A 19,636-nucleotide genomic window follows, 5' to 3' on the forward strand; every position below is an offset into this window, starting at 1 on the left:
CATTCCTGTGCAGACTGCCCTAGGTGATCCTGCTTGACAGGGGGGCTGGACTCCATGATCTTTTGAGGTCCCTTCCAACCTCAACTGTACTGTGATACTGTGAAAACTTCACTAGGCCAACATCTTCCAAAACCTCTCCCATCAGGCCTCAATACAGAATTAATCAGGTTGGAACAGAATTAACCAAGTTGGAAAAGACCTTCAAGATCATCCAGTCCAACCTATCACCCAACACCATCTAATCAGCTAAACCATGGCACCAAGCACCCCAGCCAGGCTCTTCTTAAACACCTCCAGTGATGGTGACTCCATCACCTCCATGGGGAGCCCTTTCCAATGGGCAATCTCTCTTTCTGTGAAGAACTTCCTAACATCCAGCCTAAACCTCCCCTGGCACAGCCTGAGACTGTGTCCTCTTGTTCTGGTGCTGGTTGCCTGGGAGAAGAGACCAACCTCTGCCTGTCTACAACCCCCCTTCAGGTAGTTGTAGAGAGCAATAAGGTCTCCCCCGAGCCTCCTCTTCTCCAGGCTAAGCAACCCCAGCTCCCTCAGCCTCTCCTCACAGGGCTGTGCTCCAAACCCCTCTCCAGCTTTGTTGCCCTTCTCTGGACATGTTCCAGCATCTCAACATCTTTCTTAAACTGAGGAGCCCAGAACTGGACACAGGACTCAAGGTGTGGCCTGACCAGTGCTGAGTACAGGGCAGGATGACGTCCCCGCTCCTGCTGGCCACACCGTTCCTGATCCATGCCAGGATGCTATTGGCCTTCTTGGCAAGCTGGGCACACTGCTGGTGTATTACAGCTAAACCCAGGTATTTCTCCAGGAGGTTGTCACCTTAGTGGAGATGAAATTAAAATACTAATCAGAAGAAAGGTGATTTTTCAAGGGCAGGTAGCTCAAAATTGCTACTAATTTATCATCATCAGAAAAAAAATATATAATCATCATATCATTATTTTCTTCCAAAACTTTTTTTCATCAAAGAGCAAAAGCCAATTTCTGCTCATAAAAATACAGTTAAACTTCCATTTAGGATCTCTTTAAAAGTCCCTTCCAACCCAAAGCATTCTCTGAAGGACTGCAAATGATGGAAATGCAAAAGCAGACAAATGGATCAATGAAGATCCACTACCTCTGATTTCCAGTACATTAAATAAATGATCACAGGTGGCTATCTTGGAATTGTGACATCCTAACAAAACCAAGTACTAGAGCAATCCAGGTTTTGATCCCTTCCCCAGCATGAGTCTGACAGTTGGTGGCCACGTACAGAAACCAAACTGCTGCTACTAGCACAGGGTACTTAACAAGTTCACAACCATGTTTTTGTGAATGATGAGGGATGTTAGAGAATTACAGAATCATTTCAGTTGGAAAAGACCTTTAAGATCATGAAGTCTGGCCACTGCCTAACTCTGCCAAGTCTGGTGTAAAACCGTGTCCCTAACCACCTCATCTCCGTGGCTTTTAAGCATCTTCAGGGATGGGGATTCAACCACCTCCCTGGGGAGCCTGTTGCAGCATTTTATAACCATTTCAGTGAAGAAGTTTCTTCTAATGTCCAATCCAACCACTCCCTTGGGCAACTTGAGGCCTTTTCCTCTCATCCTGTCACTTGTTACTTGGGAGAATAAATTAACTCCACCTCACTCCAACCTCCTTTCAGGTACTCGTGGAGAGCAAGAAGGCCTCCCCTTAGCCTCCTTTTGTCCAGGCTAAACAACCCCAGTTCCCTCAGCTGCTTTTCATATGACCTGTTCTCTGGACCCTTCACCATCTCCACTGCCTTTATTTGGACCCAATAAACAATTAAGTAAGAGCAATTAAGGAAGAGCATTCAATTAAAAGCCTTGCTCTTACAGCTTACACAAACCCTTTTACAAAGCCAGCTGATTCTGCATGGCTTGGGAAAAAGAGTTTCTAAGTGCACAAGCAGGAACTTTCTTCTAGTTTTGAAATTTCCTATTGGAAAAAGGGATCTAGTTCTTTAAGGAAGAAAAGAGATGCATTATCCTGACTGTGAGCTATTGCCTTTTTGTGGTTTCAGTCCTAGAAACTTCAGGAAATGTTTCACAATGCTGCTGCACAGCCCTACGGACTGGCTGCCACTGGAAGGGCAGGTCTTGCTTCTTCACCCACACTCCCACTGCTTCTCTTGAGTGAGGCTGTCAGGCTTGCCTGAACCATGGTGAGCCTGTTCCAACAGCTGATCCAGTACACAACTAACCTTACACAGAAAGGTCTAAATCTATGAATCTGTGCCTTATGACTGCCAGGGACTGCAACAGGTAGAATAAAATACCAGGAATGCAGATGGCAGCTGAAGCTTAAGAGGCATGTTAGGTGGCCTCTTGTCACATTAGTTTATTGATGCTGTGAGGGGGAAAAACAAAAACAAAAACCCAAGCAAAACTGAATTCAGCTTTATCCTAATAGTTATTCACAGAATAACAGAATGGCTTAGGTTGAAAGGGACTCAATGAGATCATCTACTCCAACCTCCCCACCATGGGCAGGGAGGACTCTCAACCAGACTCAGCTGCACAAGGCCTCATCCAACATAACCCTAAACACCTCCAAGAAAGGGGCATCCACAACCTCCCTGGGCAGCCTGTTTCAGAGTCTCATCACCCTTGTACTGAAGAACTTCTTCCTAAGAACCAGTCTAGCTCTACACTCCCATTCCTCCTTGTCCTGTCACGAAACACCCTTATGAAAAGTCCCTTTCCAGCCTTCCTCTGGGAACCCTTCAGGCACTGGAAAGCAGCTGTAAGGCTCCTCTGTAGTCTTCTCTCCTCCAGGCTGAACAACCCCAGTTTCCTCAGCCTATCCTCCTAGGTTCAGTGATGCACTTTTCTAAGTCTGCTGGGAATTAGCAGCAGGATTAATTCAAGCAGCTCTTTAAGGGTGAGTCACTGAAGGCCTCATAAAAGAAAGAAAGAAAGAAAAAGAACCAAAAGCAGGGGGAAGAATAAGAAATACAATATAGCCACATTTTCAAATGCAGATAGCTGATTATACTCTGAAGTTCAGGGACATAATGGTAACATCAAAAAGCCTCTCAGAATATCCTAGTTACAATTTGCTTGCAGAAGACAATAACTTCTGTATCCAAAGGGATTAATAGTTCCTGAAATACAGTCAGCAGCATGACTGAGCATGTCTGACCAGCAAAGAAACCTGGAGAGAAGGAAACTCAGTGAGCTGATTTCACAGGTTGAAGAACCTGTCTGGATTTGTGAATGCACAGTCCAGCTGATTCCCATAAGAGTAAGAGGAAAGAAAAAGGAGGTGATGACTTGAAAAGGATTCTAAATAACTGCTTTCAAGACCTGGAGCTTACCCATTTCTCTTCATTAAGCAACCTGAATTGATCATTTACAGTGTTAAGACTGCAACACAAATGTAAAAAAGCCATCTCTCCCAACAGTTATCAGTGCAGCCTTTCAATGATAACGAGAGATAAAGTGCACATGAAAAGATTATTTACTGCTTGAAACGTTTCTTCTCTGGTGATTCATAAGCTAACAATCAGAGTCATTATGGCCCACTGGCAGATTTCACTTGGCTGCCAAAACAAGAAGTGTGCTTTCTCTGCCTCACACGAAGTCTCTTACACCACTTGGAAAGATGATGCAAGACATTGCTGCTCTCTTCTCATCTGCTTCTGCCCACCCTTTACCCACCACAGTTTATAGGCCCCTTATTTGCTCTGATGCAACACCAGAACTACGTGGTAAATTGCATCAGAGTGACTTGGATTAAGACAGGCACTCAAACAACCACAAAACCACGTAAGATTGTTTTAAGCCTGGATCATTTTAATGAGCTAGGTTTCAGGGAGGCCTTGCTCACCTCTGCATCAGTGTAGGAAAGGAGGATCTGAAACACTAGCAGGGTTAGGAACAGGCAGCTGAAGGAAGAGAGAGGAAAAGGTGGAAATTAAAGGCAGATTTAGAAGTGAATACCAGTAAATCACACCTCAGGTTGGGAGGGAGTGGCAAAATGGATCTAGCAAACACCTGGTTCAGGCCAAGAAAAGCACTGAAGATTCTTACATGGTGACAACAGTATGCTCCATAGAGGCTGACAGGCCTCAGCACATCTCAGAGGTAGAAACCAGAGCATAATGGAGATTGGAATTCCATTCAAGACACTAACCTTACATGCCCAAATATGCAGTGTTTCAGATGCCATTCTGGACAGCAGAAATCTAGGACTCTACCCAGTTGCCTCAGTACAGGTGCCTAAATGCCAGCTGAGATGCTCTGTCATCTCCAACACACACACACACACTCAAAACTGAAAGATGTGACAGGGGGGATCTGCACCTTTGTGGGATGGGAGAGGGAGGGCAGAAAGAGCACTCACAGGGTCTAAGGTGACACTAAACACCTATATTCAGATGAATAAATATGATTCAAGTTAAGACTGGCAATGGAGCCTGGAGAATGATTCAGTTCTGCTGACTGGCTCTCTAAACTCTGCTGGCTTGTTTCCACTGACTGTAGTGGGAGCCCAGACTTCCAGTACACACTTTTAAATAGAGGTTTCTTTCTTCTGAACCGAATCCCACTTCACCCTGACTTTAATTCAAAGGTGAAATGCCTTAATGTTCTCAGACCTAAAACAGGAGAATAGAAGACTGCAAGTAATTAATGACAAGACAAGAAATAATGGTCTCAAGTTGCACCAGGAGGAGGTTTGGATTGGGTATTAGGAAGAATTTTTATACTGAAAGAATGGTCAGGCATTGGAACAGGCTGCCCAGGGAGGTGGTGGAGTCACTATCCCTGAAGGTGTTCAAAAAACAAGTAGATGTGGCAGTCTGGGATGTGGTAATGAAGGTGTTGGGTAGAAGGTTGGACTTGAAGATCTTAGAGGTCCTTTCCAGCCTCAATGATTCTATGATTCCTCATGTCCCTTTAGAAAAACAGGAAAAACCAGGACCAAGTCCTTAGGGCCAGCAATTTATTAGATTCACAAAACAGTTTAGATTGGAAGAGACCTTAAAAGATCATCTAGTTCCAACCCTGCTGCCATGGGCAGGGACCCCTTCCACTAGCCCACGTTGATCAAGGCCTCATCAAACCAGGCCTTGAACACCTTCAGGAAGGGAGCCATCCATGACCTTCCTGGGCAACCTGTTTCAGTGTCTCACCACCCTCACTGCAAATAATTTCTTAATCTCCAGTCTAAATCTGTCCTCATCAATCTTGAAGTCCTTCATTGTACCAGTACAAACCATTGTAAAAAGTCCCTTCCTAGCCTTCTTGTAGGCCATAGGCAAATACTGGAAAGCTGCTACAAGGTCGCCCCAGAGCCCTCTTTTCTCCAGGCTGAAGAACCCCAGCTCTTGAAGCCTGTGCAGCACACAGAATGTCTTCCACTTAAGAACGAGGGAGAGAGAAAAAGATTCAACCACTGCTACTCAGAAGATCCTGACTTCAGTGTTAATGCTACAGCTATGTCTAGATAAATGGAAAACCAAATAGAAAACATTAAAATGACAAAAAGAATACAATAAATAAAACCAACTCTAGTCTGTACTGCTTGCTTTTAAGCCAAAGCTCTAAGAACTTTAAAATAACAACTTGAGTAAAAGTGTGATTTCCCAAAGGATGAAGTGTCTTCTGCTAATGTAAGCAGAAGTATGTATAGCTCATTTTAGATGCAAGTTTATATTCCTGTGCATCTATCAGTGGAAAATATCTAATGAAACAAGACCTGCACTACTCTCTTGTTGAGAGCAGGACTCAAGTACAGTGCTTCAGGTAGATTAACTCATCTCACATGAGCTTCATCTCATCAAGAAATGGCAATATGACCATACAGGGAGATAGAGAAAATGATTCACAGCTACTTGTCAATACTCACCTGCATTTCATACTTCAGGGTCATGTGGAAGCACCAAGATCCCAATCCCACAGCTGAAAACAAATCAAAACTGTGGTTAACAAAGGAGCCTGTGTAAAACTTTGAGGTACATTAACTCAACTGCATGAACTTTACTGGGGTTAAAAAAAGAACTTCAGCATATCATTTCAGTGACAAAAGCTCAATTTTCTACAGTTTTCTACTTCACATTGCAGTCACCAGTGATGTCCTGGAATTTCTGGGGGTTTGAGGAGTGGGTGTCATCTTTCCCTCCTCTCAACACTCTCTCCTGTGACTGCTGTAATCTCAATGAGGACAGGAGTGGTTGAGAAGCAGAAAGAACAGAACATGACTCTTCCGCTTCTCTTCTTTTTGCCTTTGTTTTCAAGGTGCCAGCACTCCTGAAAGCCTGTGACATTTCTGCTTATTATCCAGGGTTAAAGGGTAAATTCTACAAAGTCAGCTCTAGAAGCAGAAACTCATGACTACTGAAACTCAGACCTTGAAACTCAGGGCAAACAAACAAAACCCCATGCAGTACAGATTCATTTCATGAAACGAGATCACCCTTTCCAAAGCTCCTTCTTGGAAGCTCATCCTTCTATGTAATGATTTTCATTTATTTGAAATACTTTATTTTTAAACCCTGGATTGACTTCTGGAATTGAGTTATGAGATGGATGCTTTGCCTGTACACAGCCTTGTTTTTTCCAGTCAGACACGGACAGTGTTTCTTGGAAGTTCGATTTCACTGCTGAGAGCAAAACTGAGAGAGTATTTAATTTATCATTCATTACCCTGAAATGTTATCACTAACAAACTCTCATTAAGCACCAGCTCGTTTTTATTTTGCAAGAACAAGTGTATTAACTCAATGCCTTGTCCTCCTGCAAGAAATGATGTTCTGCCTCAGACTCTAGACTCAGAGCAAGCCAAGTAATTTGCACTCAGGGCTGGAGCACTGGGTAGAGCTGCTGAGCTTCACTTCACCTTTCCACTCAACAGCTCATTTTGTGGACAAACAGATCTCTAACACACTGTGAGTTTTGGGAAGGACTCCCAAGACACTTGACAGAATTGTCTGGAGATGTTTCTTGAGATGCTATTAGACTGGCATTGTAAGTATTACATCTACTCAATTAAAACACATACCTAAGTGTGTAACTTTACTGCAACAGAAAACTGTAACACGATACAGAGCTGGGAGGAGTGGCTGACATAGCTGTGCCACCATTTCAGAGAGACCTGGACAGGCTGAAGAGCTGGGCAGAAGGGAACTTGATAAAGTTCAACAAGGGCAAGTGTAGAGTCCTGCAGCTGGGGAGGAATATCCTCCTCTACCAGAATAGAATAGAATAGAATAGACTAGACCAGACTGGGTTGGAAGAGACCTTCAAGATCATCGTGTCCAACACATCAACCAATCCAACCCACCTAAACAACTAACCCATGGCACCAAGCACCCCATCGAGTCTCCTCCTGAACACCTCTAATGATGGTGACTCCACCACCTCCCCGGGCAGCCCATTCCAATGGGCAATCACTCTCTCTGTATAGAACTTCTTCCTCCTACTGGAAAGCAGCTCTACAGAGAAGAACCTGGGAGTGCTGGTAGACAAATAGTTCACCAAGAGCCAGCAGTGTGCTCTTGTGGCCAAGAAGGTCTGTGACCTTCTAGGGTGCATTAAGAAGTGTGCAGCCAGCAGGTCAAGAGAGTATCTCCTCTCCCTCTGTTCTGCCCTAGCGAGTCCACATCTGGAATAATGGGTCCAGTTCTGGGCTCCCCCAGGGCAATAGAGACAGGGAACTACTGGAGAGAATCCAACTGAGGGCGACAAAGATGGTGGGGGGACTGGAGCAGCTCCCTGACAAGGGAAAGCTGAGAGACCTGGGGCTGTTCAGACTGGGGAATAGCAGAGAGAGGATCCTCTCAATGCTATCAATATCTGAAGGACAAAGGTCAAGAGGATACAGACTTTTCAGTGGTGGCCAATGACAGGACAAGGGGCAACAGGCACAAACTAGAACACAGGAGGTGTCTTCATTTGAACATGAGGAAAAACTTCTTTCTTTGAGGGTGCCAGAACACTGGAGCAGGTTGCTCAGAGAGGTTGGGAAGTCTCCTTCTCTGGAGAAATTCCAAACCAACCTGGATGTTGTGATCCCGTGCAGCCTGCTCTGGGTGGCACTGTATTAGCACAGAGATTGGCTTACATGATCCTCAGAGGTCCCTTCCAACCCGCACCATTTTGTGATTCCGTGATGCAGCCCCATCTAAAAACTTCTTGCCAAATACTTTAATGACATTAATACTCTGAGAAAATTAAGAATGGCTGTCTAATAGAACACAAACAACCATCTTCACTTCTCTAAGTTCTGATTAAACAGTTTTCCTTCTGAAAAAGATCTTTCCAAACAATAAGCAATAACTGTTTTTCACCTTCATTGAGACTTTAATGAGAAATCCTTGCAGCCATTTTTCTGTGTACACAGAATAAATTACAACTAGTGTTCATTCTGAATTAAAAAGCGGGGGGAAAGGCACATTAGAACCATCATTGCATCAGTTCTATCCATTATCCTGGCTGTCAGAATGATTTCAGTATCTTCTTGATACAAGCTCTTAACAATGCACAAGTGCCATTTTCAAATATGAGCAAAATCATCCCATAAGAAATTTCAGCTGATTTTAAATTGACCAAATGGGTTGTTAAGGCTTGGGGGTTTTGTTCCTCTTTTTTGTTGGTTTGTTTGTATCATTTATCATTGTGGCAGATTTAGGCTATGCCTTTAAAACTTAGCTGCAGATTTCGAGCAGAAAAGTAGGAAAACATAAATAAATCACCATTGGGTGTAAAAAGGAAAACAAAAGATTATTCTAAACAAATTCATTGGATGAAAGTCTGGCATAAAAAGCAGCTGTATTGTAACAATTCTTCACATTTCACTTCCATTCCCATTCCTTTCTTTTCACATCTTGGCTGTTCTGCTTCACTCAGGAGATAACAACGCTTCTGGCTGGCCTTGAGAAGATAAGCTAACCTGTTTTTCTCTCAACTCCTCTCTTTTCTCTCTCTGGTACAAAGGGGAGAGGGGAGGAGGTTTGGGGGGAGGGGGGCAGTGGAACAGCTTCCCTGGTCTCTTTTGGGGACCAGGGGGGTTTCCATGCTATTTGCTAATTGTAAATACCTGTATAATATAGTAAATACTGGATATTGCTTTCCATCATAGAGTGTAGTTTTTGCTTGTAAATACAGCCTTCATTTGCTTCTAACTGAGTTGGTCTGGCTGAGTTAATGTTGGATGGGGAACTTCAACCCATCACAATCATAAAATCATAGAACTGTTGAAGTTGGAAGAGGCCTTTAAGATCACGGAGTCCAACTGCTTGTCTAAAGCTCACAGTCCCACCACTGCTGCTAAGCTACTACCACTAAACCATGACCCTCAGCACCACATCCACACATCCTTTAAATACCTCCAGGGATGGTGACACCACCACCTCCACGGACAGCCTGTCCCAATGTCCAAGAACCCTTTCTGGGATGAAATCTTTCCTAATACCCAACCTGAACATCCCCTGGCACAACTTGAGGCTCTTTCCCCTTGTCCTGTTGCATGGGCGAAGAGACTGACTTCCACCTTGCTCCAATCTCCTTTGACAGAGTTGTAGAGAGTGAAGAGGTCTCCCCTCAGCCTCCTCTTCTCCAGACTAAACAGCCCCAGTTCCCTCAGCCACTCTTTATAAGACTTGTGTTCAAGGCCATTCACCAGCTTAGGTGATCTTGGGACAGGCTTCATCACTTCTATGTCCTTCTTGTGGTGAAAGACCCAAAACTGAACACAGTATTTGAGGTACAGCCTCACCAGAGCCATTACTTGAGTTAATAAATCTCAACAATCAGCTACTGAACTCCTCCTATTCCTCCCACAGGATTAGAAGCAGTTATTTCTGGTTGATTTTTCCCCTTGCAGGCTTTGCAAACAATCAAGAATGCTGCAGATATTCATGTTTCAGGTCATTAATTCCACATCTACAACTGATTTCTAAAAAATAAAAAACAAAAATAAAGAAACCCTCTTGCTTCTGTGTAACGATCACAGTTGGAGCTTCTTCTTCAGGGGTGGTTTAGTGTGAAGAAAAGGAGGCTGAGGGTAGACTACATACAACTACTTGAAAGAAGGTTGCAGTGGGGTGAGGCTCAGACTCTTCTTCCATGTAACAAGTAATAGGACAAGAGGAAATGACCTCAATTTGTGCCAGGGGAGGTTTAGGATGGACATTAGAAGATAATACTTCAGTGGAAGGGTTTTCATACATTGGAACAGACTCCCTAGGGATGTGGTTCAATCCCCACCCCTTAAGGCGTTTAAAAGTCAACATCTGTCTGGGCCCCTCAGTTTAGGAAGGATGTTGACTTGCTGGAACATGTCCAGAGAAGGGCAACAAAGCTGGTGAGGGGTTTGGAGCACAAGCCCTGTGAGGAGAGGCTGAGGGAGCTGGGGTTGCTTAGCCTGGAGAGGAGGAGGCTCGGGGTGACCTTATTGCTCTCTACAACTACCTGAAGGGAGGCTGTAGACAGGCAGAGGTTGGTCTCTTCTCCCAGGCAACCAGCACCAGAACAAGAGGACAAAGTCTCAAGCTGCACCAGGGGAGGTTTAGGCTGGAGGTTAGGAAGAAGTTCTACATAGAGAGAGTGATTGCCCATTGGAATGGGCTGCCCAGGGAAGTGGTGGAGTCACCATCACTGGAGGTGTTCAAGAGGAGACTTGATGGGGTGCTTGGTGCCGTGGTTTAGTTGATTAGGTGGTGTTGGATTAATTGATAGGTTGGATCTTGAAGGTCTCTTCCAACCTGGTCTATCTATTCTATTCTATTCTATTCTATTCTATTCTATTCTATTCTATCCTATCCTATCCTAAAGATGCAGAGATGTGCTGCTGAGGGACATGGTTTAGCACCAGACTTGGCAGAGTTAGAGAATGGTTGGACTCAATAATCTTAGAGGTCTTTTCCAAATGAAAAAAAATCTGTGATTCAATGATCTCACTAAAAGCTACACCTTGGTTGGAAATTTTTACCTTCTGAAGGAACACCATTTCCTCTCTCACTACTGTAACTCACTTCTATAGATACTCCAAGTCACTCAGCACTTTTGCGTCAACAAACCACTCAAGCTACAGGGGATATACATAAATTATGCCTTAAGAACAGAATACACAGAGAGCTGCAATACTGTGAGGTCAGAACAGCACTTAGACTGGAAATGGAAAGCCAGGTTAGCTGCTCTATGGAGACTAACATGATGGGGTTTTGTCCTGCAGCAAACACATTTTGTGGTCAGAGCCAGCTGACAGAATAGTTGTGCTAGAACCATAGAATGGCTTAGGAAGGAAGTGACCTCAGAGATCATCTACTCCAACTCTCCTGCCATGGGCAGGGATGCCTCTCAACTGGACTCAGCTGCTCAAGGCCTCATCCACCCTGGGCTTGAACATCCAGGAGGGAGGCATCCACAGCTTCCCTGGGCAGCCTATTCCAGAGTCTCACCACACTTGTACTGAAGAACTTCTTCCCAAGATCCAGTTGAAACCTACTCTCTCTCTCAGGTGAAAAAAAAAAAACAAAAACCATTCCATAAGTGAATTTTCCATATGGTAAGTCCCTCTCCAGCATTCCTGTAGGATCCCTTCAGGTATTGGAAAGCAGCTGCAAGGCTTCCCCAGGGTCTTCTCTTCCCCAATCTGAACAATCCCAGCTCTCTCAGCCTATCCACATACCAGAGGTGTTTCAGCCCTTGGATCATCCCTTTTGGCCCTCTTCTGGACACACTCTAACAGCTCTGTGTCCTTCTTATGCTGGAGACACCAAAACTGGGTGCAGTATTGGAGGTGAGATGTCACAAGGGCAGAGTTAGGGGGCAGAATCCCCTCCCTTGCCTTGCTGGCCACACTCCTCTTGACGTGGCGCAGGACATGATTTGCCTTCCGCGCTACATGAGGGCACTGTTGGCTCCTGTTTAGCTTCTCATCATCCACACTCCCAAGTCTTTTTCTTCAGGGCTACTCTTAACCCACTGTGCATACAACTTGTACTTGTGCCTGGCATGGGCCCTACCCAGATGCACCCTAGGGGGACACAAATGACTCCTATGAAGCTCTGCTGTATGGTCTTCTGGAGAAGTATGGTGGCTGAAGTGAATTCAGGAGTCTGTGTTCAATTTAGTATCCCTTTACAGATCAAGTCTACACTCCTTTAATTACAGCTTAAGTAGAGTGAAATCTGTCAATAAATCAGATTACTATCAGGGAAAGAATTCTCTCTGGTACTTAAGAGATTCACAGAATGGTTTGGGTGAGAAGGGACTTTAAAGATCATCTAATTCCAACCCACTGTCATAAGTCATTAGTTAGATCAAGGTTGCTTAATGTCTCAGGTGTTCAACGCCTCAATGCTGCTGCAAAAACTTCACCCTTTGAATCAAGAAGCCTGAAAGTAAGACTGATAAATAAATGGCATCCTGAAATAAATTTGAAGGGCTCAGGAAAAATATCAGCTAACAAGAAATTTCTGTACACTCACTCTCCCTCCACTTCAATACTCTTCTCATTTACCCACATGCACTGAAAGAATGCCATCCTTCCTGGCACATTTCACTTACATTTAAAGTCTGTTTATCTTCTCGTTTGCTGCTTTTGTTCTGTAGTAGAAATGTTAAAAGTTTTGTAACTCCAAACCATTCTGTTCCTGTTTTTCAGCCTTCCATATTCCTTTACATCTTTTTGACTATTGTAAACCAGCCCAGCAGAGACAAAACAGAAAAGAAACCTTTTATAGGAGTGACCTTTAATGTTCAGGTTCCAACACATGAGATAAAAATCAAGCCATGCAAGCATTTATCACTTCAGACAGGAGTCAAAGACAGCCCAGGCACAGTTGAGCAGAGCCCAGCTGGAACTCAAGACTGCCCTCCAGCACAGCTGTCACTCACGTGGACAAAGCTTCCCTACATGAACACCAAGACCAGGGTAAGGCTGAGGTTCAGGGGATTTACTGTGATCAGAGACAGTCTTTTTTCTTTAAACATTAAGGAGTGCATGAGAAATGCCCTCTCAGGGCAGTCTCGCTGTGACAGTGTGACATTTTAGTCAAGTAGTGGCACACTTTGTCCATCATTAAGTGTTACTGACGCTCACGGTGAAGACAGAGTTGACAACAGTGGTTTACTTTTTCTCTCTATGTAGTTAAAGAACAGCAGCATGGGATACTTGGACTCTACAACATGCAAAGATTCATAGAATCACAGAATCTTTTGGGTTGGAAGGGACCTCCAAAGGTCATCTAGTGCAAGCCCCTGCAGTCAGCAGGGAGATCTTCAATTAGAGCAGGTTGCTGAGAGCCCAATCCAACCCGACCTGGAACGTTTCCAGGGGTGGAGCGTTGACCACATCTCTGGGCAACCTGGGACAGTGTTGCACCATCAGCATTGTAAAAATACTTTCCTTCTATCTCAACTAAATCTCCCTTTTTTAGTTTAAAACCATCACCCCTTCTCCAGTCACAACAGGCCCTGTTAAAAAGACTGTCCCCATCTTTACTGTCAAGTAATGAAAGGCCACAAGGAGGTCTCCCTACAGCCTTCTCTTCTCCAGGCTGAACAACCCCAATTCTCAGCCTGTCCTCCAGCTTTCTGTCATCCTGGTGGCTTCCTCTGGACCTGTTCCAACAGGTCCATGTCTTTCATGTGCTGAGGACTCCAGAGTTGGATGCAGCACTGCAGGTGGGGTCTCACCAGAGTGGATCAGAGGGCCAGAATTACCTCCCTCCACCTGCTGCCCATGCTGCTGGGAATGCAGCCCAGGATGCAAGTGCACATTTCCAACTCATGTGCAGCTTTTCAACCACCACTACCTCCAAGTCCTGATCCATAGGGCTACTGTACATCCATTCACCCCTCAGCCTTTATTGGTACCAGGGACTGCCCCAATCCAAGTGCACAGCCTTGCACGCAGCCTTGGTGAATTTCAGATGGACCCACTTCCCAAACTTAATCAAGTCCCTCTGGATGGCATCCCATCCCTGAGGCATGTCAACCACACCACTCAGCTTGGTGTTGTCTGCAAACTCACAGAGTGTGCACTCAATCCCATGGTCTATGACACTGATGAAGTATGGATCCCTGAGGAGCACCACTTGCTGATCTCCATTTGGACATCAAACCCTTGAACACCGCTCTCTTGGTGCAACCATCCACCCAATTCCTTACCCACCAAATAGTCCACCCATCAAATCCGCATCTCTGCAATTTAGAGAGAAGGATGCTTTATGGGACCACCAGCTTAAACATTTACACTCTGCTTCTTTCCTTTTCTTTCTAAAAGGAAACCCTGACCTTCAAGAATATCTTTTGACAAACTGTTATAGTGAGACAAAAAACACAGAATTGCCTAGACTGGAAGAGACCATGAAGATCATCAAGTCCACTGACTTGTTACACTTGACTTGTTAGAATCTTAGCATCAATAAGGTTGGAAAAGACCTTAGAGATCATCAAATCCAACATATCACCCAACACCTCATGACTTAACTAAACCATGGCTTCAAGTGCAACGTCCAATCCCCTCTTGAACACCTCCAGGCATGGTGACTCCACTACCTTCCTGGGCAGCACATTCAAATGGCCAATTACTCCTTCAGGGAAGAACTTTCTCCTCACCTCGAGCCTAAACTTCCCCTGGCACAGCTTGAGACTGTGTCCTCTTGTTCTGGTGCTGGTTGCCTGGGAGAAGAGACCAACTCCCTCCTGGCTACAACCACCCTTCAAAGTAGCTATAGAGAGCAATGAGGTCTCCCCTGAGCCTCCTCTTGTCCAGGCTAAAGAACCCCAGCTCCCTCAGCCTCTCCTCATAGGGCTGTGCTCAAGGCCTCTCCCCAGCCTTGTTGCCCTTCTCTGGACACGTTCAAGTGTCTCAATGTCCTTCTTAAACTGAGGGTGGCAAAGCACTGGCACAGGCTGCCCAGGGGAGTTGTAGAGTCTCCTTCTCTGGAGACTTTCAAAACCTACCTGGATGCATTCCTATGCAGACTACCCTAAAGTGATCCTGCTTTGACAGGGGGGTTGGACTCAATGATCTCTTGAGGTCCCTTCCAACCTTTAATGTACTGTGATACTATGAACTTCCTTTCAGATATATAGAGGGCAATGAGGTCTCCCCTCAGCCTCCTCCTCTCCAGGCTAAGCAATCCCAGTTCCCTCAGCCACTCCCAATCAGTCTTGTTCTCCAGATCCTTCATCAGCTTTGCTGCCCTTCTCTGGACATGCTCCAGCAACTCAGATTCACAGATTGCATCGGGCTGGAAGGGACCCTCAAAGGTCATCTTGTCCAAACCTTCAATGTTCTTGCAGTGAGGGGCCCAAAACTGAACCCACTGTTCAAGGTGTGGCCTTACCAGTTCCCAGTACAAAAGCACAATGGCTTCCCCGCTCTTGCTGGTCACATTGTTCCTGATTCAGGCCAGGATGCTGTTGGGTTTCTTGGCCACCTGAGCACACTGCTGGTTCACATTTAGATGGCTGTCAAGCAGCACCCCCAGGTCCTTTTCTGCCAGGCAACTTAGCAGACACTCTGCCCCAAGCCTGTAGTGTTGCACGGAGTTGTTGTGATTCAAGTTCAGGGCACACAAAAACCATTAATATAGTTTGACATTGATTGGAATTAGCACACACATCATCTGTCAAACATCATCAGAGGACACAATAAGTTAACATGCATTGAGTAGGCCTTAAAGCCAGAAAAAGGTCACTTGAAAAATCTCTTAAAGCTATTGAGTGAATTCTAACTTCAGAATCTCCCAACAAACACTCCTTCTCTGTAAACATTAACAAGGAGAACAGATTGAGGCTTACATTTCACACACACAAGTAGTATTTGGATTATACTCCTTGGTTTATTAATGTTTGGGTGTCGTTCACTGCACATCTGAGCTCTCTTTGTGATGAAAAAGCAAATGAAGTTTTTCACACCTACCTGTGAGACACAAATATGCAGCTAAATATCGTTTTTCCAGGCCTTCTTTGTAGGTCTGAATCGCACCATAGATTGGAGGTAGAATGAAAATCAGGTTACTCACTGTGTTCCCTGGAGGACAGAAACCAAAAGAAGTGGTTTAGAACTGGGTGCTGTGCACTTGAAATGAGTAAATCTGCATCCACTCACTACAAACAGGTTCAGCAGCTTTCATCTATAAAGCTGCACCTCTCTGGAAGTTGTTTTCTGCTTTTACACATAATACAAAGTTCAGTTTTGGAACCATACAGTTAACTACTTGAAGACAGCATGTGGGACATGAGAAGTCAGTGTGCATTTGCAGCTTGAAAAGCCAATGGCTACTTGAGCTGCATCAAACAAAACAAATTGAGAGAGGTGATTCTGCCACTTTGCACTGGTGAGATCTCACCTGGAGTATTGTGTCCAGGTCTGGAGCCCTCAATATAGGAAGGACATGGACCTCATGAAGTGGGTCCAGAGGAGAGCCACGAAAATGATCAGGAGATTGGAACACCTCTCCTATGAGAACAGGCTGAAGAGGCTGGGAGTGTTCAGCCTGGAGAAGAGAAGGCTCCAGGGAGACCTAATAGCATCCTTCCAGTACCTGAAGGGGGCCTAAAAGAAGGATGGAGAGAGACTATTTACAAAGGCCTGCAGTGATAGGACAAGGGGCAATGGCTTCAAACCAGAGAAGATTTACACTGGATTTTAGGAACAAGATCTTTACCATGAAGAGAGTGGATCACTGGAACAAGTTGCCCAGGGAGGTGGTTGGGGCCCCATCCTTGGAGACAGTCAAAGTGAGGCTCGATGGGGCTCTGGGCAACCTGATCTAGTTGAGGATTTCCCTGCTGACTGCAGAGGGGGTTGAACTGGATGAGCTTTGGAGGTCCCTTCCAACCCAGACCATTCTATGATTGTATGATTCTCTGAAATATCTTAACTCTTTTGTCTCTTTTCACATGTAAGGATAGTAATAGAACAACTAATTTAACTAAGAAGTGTGACTTAAATGGTGCTTACTTGTTGGCAAGAGGCAGAAAAATAAAGTTACCTTCACTGCACAGCTCATGAATTAAAACTCAACTCCTTAAGGACATGTAAGCTCCAAACAGTTGGTATTTTAAGAGTTGTTTGTTTGGGTTTTTTCCCTTTTCTTAAAGCTATTCTTGGAATTTTCTCCTCCATGCTCCCTTCAGATATTTTAAGGTCACCAAGTGACTTGTTCCCAAATGAAACCAGTTCAGTCTTTACTATTAATGTGCTGGCCACTGAGCACACACAGAAGCAGCTGGCTGGGTTGGTATGTCACAGATCAAAACAAGACCAAAGAATATCAGAAGGGATAAAATAAGGAACAGGAAAAAGGCTGAGGCCACTGCTCGTCATCACAATAGCCAACTGTCAAAGGTGATCAAGAGCCTGAACTTCATCAAGACACCACTGCCCACCATCCCTCCTACTGAGGCCGGGATGCATTGCAAAGAAATGATACACGGAGCAGACATCTGAGAAAGCAAGAACAAGCCAACAGCCCAGGATAATAATAATAATAAACCAGGTTGGAAGAGACCTTCAAGATCATCACGTCCAACCCATCAACCAATCCAACCCACCTAAACAACTAACCCATGGCACCAAGCACCCTATCAAGTCTCCTCCTGAACACATCCAGTGATGGTGACTCCACCACCTCCCCAGGCAGCCCATTCCAATGGGCAATCACTCTTTCTGTATAGAACTCCTTTCTAACATCTAACCTAAACCTCCCCTGGTGCAGCGTGAGACTGTCCTCTTGTTCTGGTGCTGGTTGCCTGGGAGAAGAGACCAACCTCTGCCTGTCTACAACCTCCCTTCAGGTAGTTGTAGAGAGCAATAAGGTCCCCCCTGAGTCTCCTCCTCTCCAGGCTAAGCAGCCCCAGCTCCCTTAGTCTCTCCTCGTAGGGCTTGTGTTCCAAACCCCTCACCAACTTCGTTGCCCTTCTCTGGACTCGTTCCAGCATCCTTCCTAAACTGAGGGGCCCAGAACTGGACACAGGACTCAAGGTGAGGCCTAACCAGTGCAGTGTACAGGATCTTCTACCAAGAGGCACTGCTACTCCTCCAGCACTGGGGAAGGCAAAAGATGGTTTCATAGAATCGTGGAATTGTTTTGTCTGGTAAAGATCTCCAAGATCACCGAGTGCAACTGCCAACCTAACACCATTATGGCCATTAAACCATGTCCCACAGTGCCATGTCCACACCTTTCTTGAATACCTCCATGGATTGTGACTTCACCACCTCCTGGGCAGCCTGTTCCAATGCCTGACCACTCTTTCAAGAACGAAATTTTTCCTTATGCCCAACCTAAACCTCCCCTGGCACAATTTCAGGCCATTTGCTCTCATTCTATCACCTGGTAGGTAGAAGAGACCAACCCCCACCTCGCTCTAACCTTGTTTCAGGGCATTGTAGGGAAGAATGAGGGCTCTCCTCAGCCTCCTCTTCTCCAGACTAAACAACCCCAGCTCTCTCAGCTGCTCTTCTTAAGAATTTTTCTCTAGACCCTTCATGAGCTTTATTCCTTTTGTTTTCAAGATTACTCTCTTAGTCTTACTTGGTAGCCCTAAAGTCAAACATGACAAGTTTCTTTAAGACTGCTCTCTTAGTCTGAAGTTTGACAGACACGGGACTGGCAAGCTGTCCTGGCCTACGCAAAAGTACCAAGAAGCATTGAGAAGTTCAAGTGAAGGATAAGGAAATGCTCTATTTTGAAGCAGAAATGATACAGATTCAGCTATTCAGCCAAAGCACAAATCCTAATTTTGAGAATAAAGGTTATATAATGAAAATAAAATGGCATGCAATTCAGGAAAAAGAGCAGCTCTATTAAAAAAATGAATGTTGGTAAGATAAATTAAACTGCACATGTTCACACACCACTAGCCAAATAGATATCAAATTGAAACTATAATTCCCAAATAATTCAATGGAAAGTACAATGTAGGAGGCTGTGAAGAAGCCAAACCCCTTGTAGGCTGAACATGAGCCTGCAGTGTGCCCAGGCAGCCAAGAAGGCCAATGGCATCCTGGCCTGCATTAGGAACAACGTGGCCAGCAGGAGCAGGGAGGTCATTCTGCCCCTGTACACTGCACTGGTTAGGCCACACCTTAAGTCCTGTGTCCAGTTCTGGGCCCCTCAGTTTAGGAAGGATGCTGACTTGCTGGAACATGTCCAGAGAAGGGCAACAAAGTTGGTGAGGGGTTGGAACAAGCCCTGTGAGGAGAGGCTGAGGGAGCTGGGGTTGCTTAGCCTGGAGAAGAGGAGGCTCAGGGGAGACCTTATTGCTCTCTACAACTACCTGAAGGGGGGTTGTAGTGAGGTGTAGGTTGGTCTCTTCTCCCAGGCAGCCAGCACCAGAACAAGAGGACACAGTCTCAAGCTGTGCCAGGGGAGGTTTAGGCTGGATGTTAGGAAGAAGTTCTACACAGAGAGAGTGATTGCCCATTGGAATGGGCTGCCTGGGGAGGTGGTGCAGTCGCCATCACTGGAGGTGTTCAGGAAGAGACTTGATAGGGTGCTTGGTGCCATGGGTTAGTTGATTAGGTGGTGTTGGATGATAGGTTGGACATGATGATCTTGAAGGTCTCTTCCAACCTGATTTATTGTATTCTATTTTTGGCTTTTTTATTCAGCAGAAAAGCACAGAATGGTTTGGATTGT

At 45.1% G+C, this 19,636-nt stretch overlaps 1 protein-coding gene across 1 annotated transcript in view; it reads right to left on the reverse strand.

Annotated features, from left to right (window-relative positions):
• The window catches only part of ACER3 (alkaline ceramidase 3), a 93,646-nt gene that overhangs the window by 41,202 nt on the left and 32,808 nt on the right, over window positions 1-19,636 (reverse strand). The window contains exons 2-3 of the mRNA XM_054164600.1: window positions 15,910-16,020; window positions 5,881-5,933 (exon numbers count right to left, since the gene is read on the reverse strand). Coding sequence (XP_054020575.1) covers window positions 5,881-5,933; window positions 15,910-16,020 — 164 coding nt within the window. The remainder of the gene's footprint in view (window positions 1-5,880; window positions 5,934-15,909; window positions 16,021-19,636) is intronic.

This window comes from Dryobates pubescens, chromosome 10 (genome assembly GCF_014839835.1).
Source record: "Dryobates pubescens isolate bDryPub1 chromosome 10, bDryPub1.pri, whole genome shotgun sequence".
Taxonomy (NCBI): Eukaryota; Metazoa; Chordata; class Aves; order Piciformes; family Picidae; genus Dryobates; species Dryobates pubescens.